The sequence below is a fragment of the Teleopsis dalmanni genome, unplaced genomic scaffold (assembly GCF_002237135.1).
Source record: "Teleopsis dalmanni isolate 2A unplaced genomic scaffold, ASM223713v2 unscaffolded_contig_2920, whole genome shotgun sequence".
In the NCBI taxonomy this organism is placed as follows: Eukaryota; Metazoa; Arthropoda; class Insecta; order Diptera; family Diopsidae; genus Teleopsis; species Teleopsis dalmanni.
In genome coordinates, this window is record NW_024034302.1 from 1 (window position 1) to 5,994 (window position 5,994).

A 5,994-nucleotide genomic window follows, 5' to 3' on the forward strand; every position below is an offset into this window, starting at 1 on the left:
CTTACTTACTTAGTTGGCTATTACAGACGTGTGTCGTCCTTGGCCGCGTCGAGTAGCCTCCGCCAGTCAGCCCGATTAGTTGCTTTCTGACGCCAGTTGGTAGTACCGAGCGCCCCCAAATCGTTGGTCACCTGGTCCTTCCACCCAAGATGCGGACGTCCTCTACCGCGTTTTCCACCTGCGGGTACCGAATCAAATACCTTTCTAGTCGGAGCACTTTCTTCCATTCGCACAACATGACTAAGCCAGCGTAGCCGCTGAATTTTTATGCGCTTAACTATGTTAATATCGCGGTATAGCTCATACAGCTCATCGTTCCATTTTAATCGATACTCGTCGCCAACGCGTAAGGAACCATAGATCTTCCGAAGAATTTTTCTCTCGAATGCTCCTAACGCCTTCTCATCACTGTTGGTAATTGTCCAAGCTTCTGCACCATACAGCACGACAGGCATGATAAGGTATTTGTAGAGCCTGATTTTTGTTTGTCGAGAGAGGGCTTTATTTCTCAATTGCTTACTTAGCCCGAAGTAATATTTGTTGGCAAGAGTAATTCTTCGTTGAATCTCTAGCCTGACGTCATTTTTGGTGTTTAAGCTGGTTCCTAAATAAACGAAGTCTTTCACAACTTCGAACTTATAATTGTCAACAGTGACGTAGGTCCCAAGACGCTCAGGAGATTTGTTTGTTGACAGAAAGTACTTTATTTTGTCCTAATTTACCACAAGACCCATTTGTTTTGCTTGTTTTTCTAAGTTGGAAAATGCCGCACTGACGACGCGGGTGTTCAGACCAATGATATCAATATCGTCGGAATACGCAAGCAGCATTACACTTTTTTAGAATATTGTGCCAGTACGGTTTAAATCTGCTGCTCGAATTATCGTTTCCAACATTAGGTTAAAGTAGTCACACGACAAGGAGTCACCCTGTCTGAAACCTCGTTTGGTATCAAACGGCTCAGAGATGTTCTTTCCAATTCTAACGGAGCTGGTGGTGTTGCTCAACGTCATTTTACATAGCCGTATAAGTTTTGCTGGGATACCAAATTCAGACATAGCGGCATAGAGTGTGCTTCTAGTCGTAGTGTCAAAAGCAGCTTTGAAGTCGACAAATAGGTGGTGTGTGTCGATTTGTTTTTCTTGAGTCTTCTCCAGGATTTGACGCACTGTGAATATCTGGTCTAGAGTGGATTTGCCAGGTCGTTCTCTGTTAGTCAGTTTTAATAGCTGCTTTGCAGAAATAGAGACGAAATTTTTGTTTTCCTCAAGACTCCGGAAATAGATATAAAGCTAACATTTTGAAGATTAGAATTAAGAGATAATACAAATCAAGTCGTTTTATTTCTAACTATTCATAACTATATGGTAGTTATGAATGAGAAAGTTATATTCATCGATCAGCCAAGAATGCACACAAGGACATGTAAAATATCTTTCCTTTTTCAAATAATTGACAGATGGCGTAAAACTACTCCCTGTGATATAATTTAATTTTAAGATCCAATTCAGGATGATACTAAACAGTTCAAGTATTCATTAACCTGTTATAGTTGCTTTTGGCGTAATATATAGATACCTGAATGCAGAGTAATCCAATGTAAATCAAATAGATTTGTAAAATATATTAAAAATAAAATAAAAAAGATATTGAATTATTGAAGAGACTGACATGTGACAAGAGACTACTCAGAGTCAAATAAATAAATCGCCAGAAAACAGGTATAGTGGACTTCTGATGTGTATTTTGTAATAAATACACAGAGAAAAAATTGACGGCAAATGCCATAATCGTATAAAGATAAAATTAGATACTATGTAAATGAAGTTAGGTTTTTCTTATTAGTTTTCTTATAATTATTTATAATATTTATGTTTTATATATTATAAATTATTGAAAATGTTAATTTTGTAAATGTAAATATAACCTAAATTTAATAAAAAGAATACTACTACTACACAGAGAAAAAACATGGCGAAGGTTCTTGGCTGAACTGAAATCTTAGGTGGGAAAATGAGAAAGAGTAGACATCTAAGAACAACCTATACAACTTGCAGCTTAAAATAGAATAACAATGACTATTTGACTGAACATATGATGATGAGCTTAAGGGGCTTAACACTTTTATTTCTGACCCACTACACTCAATTAAATAGGAAACTTCAATTCAGCAAACATAAAAAGCACTGGGCTTTGAAATGATAAGTATATCAAATAAATAATAAAAAATTTATAAATTATTTGTATAATAGTGAAAGACCATTGACATTTAAGAAAAAGTAATGGTGACTAAGCTTGTCAGAAAAAATCTGTAAATTTAAAACTGGGTCAGGAGCTATAGAAAGCAAGGACATACTATAGCTGTGTAGGAAAAAATGTAAGAATTATCAGAATTTTACTGTGGAATAATTTAACATGTCTAACAAAATCTCGAATTCCAATCCATGATATAACACTAAATATTATAAACCGCTCATAATACTTAGCAGATATCAAACATATATGATATTAGTCTACCATAAAAAAAACATAATGTAAGTTCTGTAAAGTATCACTTAATGAACATGTCTATATATTAAGTTATAATAAGTCGTCATCTAAGTTATACTTAAGTGTAACACTCAAGTGCTTTCCCACAACAAAAAGAGTGCCCAAGTGTGAGTTCCAGAAACTTGTTGATTCCATGAAGAGGTTGCGGTGAATACTTCAACAATATTCAACTTACCTTACAGCAACAACAACAACAGACCAAATAGTCTAGCTTCATGATGTTTGCAAGTTTTGAGAATTATGGACAGTTTTTGCTGTACGCGTAATTATTGAACTAATGTACGTTGTGGATCAAAACAATATTTTCCGAAATCATTAAAATTATCTTCAGGTTTTGATTATAAGAGTTACATCATTATTTTATCTCGTCGCATTACTAAGCATTTAGTTTTCAACTGTTTAGTTGTTGTTGTTGTGTTTGCTCTTCCCCACACTAAGCTAGAATTTTTATAATTTATTTATTTTCTAACTGATGACGGACCGGAGATCAGCATATCTTTCTGTGCATCCTGAGCTAAACTTAAGGTTTGTTAGGACGGGGTTGGGCAACGTATCAACTTTTGTGAATAATTTTGGGGCTCTGTCCTTGATATATTTTTTCACTGAGTCGAACATTAGTATTTTGCCGTGGCAGAGGATCTGTCATATATATTCTTCTACATGGAATAAATTTCCATATATTTTTCTACATTTCATAATTTTCAAAAGATTATTTTTGTTTTGACTCAAACTGAATAGTAGTAAAATATTTGAATATTAAATTGAATAGATCTAAGAAGTATAGGAGTTTTAAATGTCATTTGTAAAATATGTTAAAATAACAATCAGGTTTAAAGGAATAAAAGTGTAAAAATTTTCGTATATCAAAATTTTCAATAAAAACAACTGGCGGAAAGTGTCCTCGTAACAAAACTTTAGTATATCTTTTAAAAAATCTAATTTTTAGTCATGGATCCTATGCTAATTGTTTCCCCAAAGGACAAACTCCGTTTCTCAAAAACGGGTGAACGTGAATGTCTTTTGCATCTTAAAAATTCGGTTAATACTCCAATTACATATAAGGTAAATTTATATGAATCTTTTTGAATAAATTTTGTAAAACTCGTTTGAATTTTTAATTTAAGGTTCAGACCTCATCACCAATGAAATTCCGTGTCAGACCACGTTTTGGTGTTTTGCAACAAGGCGAATCAGTAAATGTTGCCATTGTTCTAAAAAATCACGTAAAACTTAAAGAAGGATTCGAAAAAGATAAGTTCCTCATAAGTGCTCTACCAGCTCCTCCTGATTTGAATGGACCGGAAGTCATGGAAATGTTTTGGAAACAAGTTCCTTCAAAGTCTTACAAAATTGAACAACATCGCGTATCCTGTGTATATGATGTATTAAAAGCGCCGGTGGAATGTTTATGTTGTCAAAGGTCAAAGGTAGATAAAATAATTAAGTGTTCAAAAAATTAACGTTTATGTGACATATAACAACACAATATTGAAAACGCTTTTCTTGTTCGGATCAACTATATCTATAGCCTCATTCTCCTTACTACTTTATTCCTCTACAAAATCTCTACAATTTCTGTAAATTCTCTACAATCTCTACGAATCTCTACAAAATAATAGTTTATTTCGAAGATCTGTAGTGGTTTTTTCAGGATGAAGTGAATTTATATGCAATTGATATTTCGCGAGTCAACGTTCATTGACTACTCAACCCTCTGAAATAGTCGCTGTTCTACATTACAACGGATTTATTGAAGAAATCGCTGTTTCCCTCCTTCGATATTCGCATGTTTAACTAAAATTTCTACTTATAGCAGCTCTAAGATGAAAAATATTTAGTGATTGCACACATAAGCTTTCTTTCGAAATAAGCCTGACGTTTGTTGTCTTATACTGGATTCACACGAGAGTTTTGTTTGTAATTTTAGCTGTCAAAAATTTTCATTTTACACTGAAATCAACAACAATGACAGCTAAAATCACACAAAAATTTCTCATGTGAATCCAGTATTAATAGCCAGAAACCAATTGGACGACAAAAGCTCAAAACACAAGCTTAGAAATGAGCCCTCTGGTACTCTCTGCAAAACGAAAGCCGTTCAAACAATATGACTTTTGAAAAAATTTTGATTACATATCAATGCATACTAAATAACAGTGTAAGTGTAAGCAAAACAATATTGAAATTTTACTCAAAGCGAAATTAGGGGTAAGAGAGAAAAAGATAAAGAGAGAAAGAGAAAGCAGTGTACGCTGCTTGGAACAATTGTACTTCTTTCGTAATCACAGAAGGACCTGTTTTCGTTGCACAATTGGACATAGTCCTTAAGAACATATTAGGTGGTCTTGCTTCCTTGTATTACGGAAATCATTTGTATATACCTCAAAATTCATTCTTTAACGTAGTTAGGCCCATGTTATGCAGACTGTCACGGCCACGGCCACGTTAAAATTGACTCTTTCGGGCTATGACGAAAATGCATATTATGTAGAGTGTCACATCCGTATTGCCATTTCCGTATTTCTACTACTATTGCTACTGTTGTACTTTTTGGTTGTGCCTAAATTGAAAAGGGAATGTAGATATGTTCGCTTTTAATTACCCGCCATGAAGGCTGTAAAAATATTAATTTATTATTATATTTTCTCATAATAATTGTTAAGAGTATGTAGTGGTTGTTGTAGTTACTTAATTTTATCTATTTTATTTATTTAAATATTACAAATTATTTTGTTTTACATTTCTTCCAATCATAATGGCGGGAGACTCGATCGTTGGAACACTCTTTTTCTTTTTGACAGTTTTTTATAATAATTTTTTGGTGTAGCCATAGTACTCCCCCTTAAGTAGCGAAGTCACTGAATTTGGTTGGAAAAAAACGTTGCGTCCTGATCTTGTCAGGTTAGCTCTTGTATTTGGTCGTAAAGACTGGTCGCAATTTACGTTGTTTGGGGTAGGTCATACCACTGATTTGTTGTAAACGTCTATGTCTGTATTGTGACATATGAAAGCCGCTTTAAGGCGATCTATGCTCATTGTTTGTTCTTTGTTTTCGATCAGTACTTTAAGCGTCTTGTCATTCCGCTCTAGTATTTGGTAAGGGCCGTCGTAAGGTTGCGTCAGTGGTGGTTTTATCTTGTCATTTCGTATAAATATATGCGTAGCTGCGCTTAGAGCCGGTGGTATGTTTTAACCTCGGTCTGTATGATGCGATACTAACGTTGATTTGACTTTTTGCATTTGTGCTTTTAGCTTGGTTATGAAATCGTGTTGATTTGTATTTTTGTTGTTAAGGTTGCTTACTATTGCTTAAGATAAATTTTCCAACTTCATTTTTGTTGTATACCGAATGCTGGGGTGAGACAACCCATGAATAGCTTTAAAGATATGTAACCGGTACTTCTGTGGAATGTAAGGACGAATTCACCCAGTTGAAACTTCGCA

At 34.4% G+C, this 5,994-nt stretch overlaps 1 protein-coding gene across 1 annotated transcript; it reads left to right on the forward strand.

Moving 5' to 3' along the window:
* Positions 1–3,385: 3,385 nt before the first annotated feature.
* Positions 3,386–4,025, forward strand: LOC119664915 (motile sperm domain-containing protein 2-like). The gene is made up of 2 exons (XM_038074263.1): positions 3,386–3,612; positions 3,675–4,025. The coding sequence occupies exons 1-2, from the start codon at positions 3,499–3,501 to the stop codon at positions 4,008–4,010; spliced, it is 450 nt and encodes a 149-aa protein (XP_037930191.1). The 5' UTR covers positions 3,386–3,498; the 3' UTR covers positions 4,011–4,025.
* Positions 4,026–5,994: the final 1,969 nt, after the last annotated feature.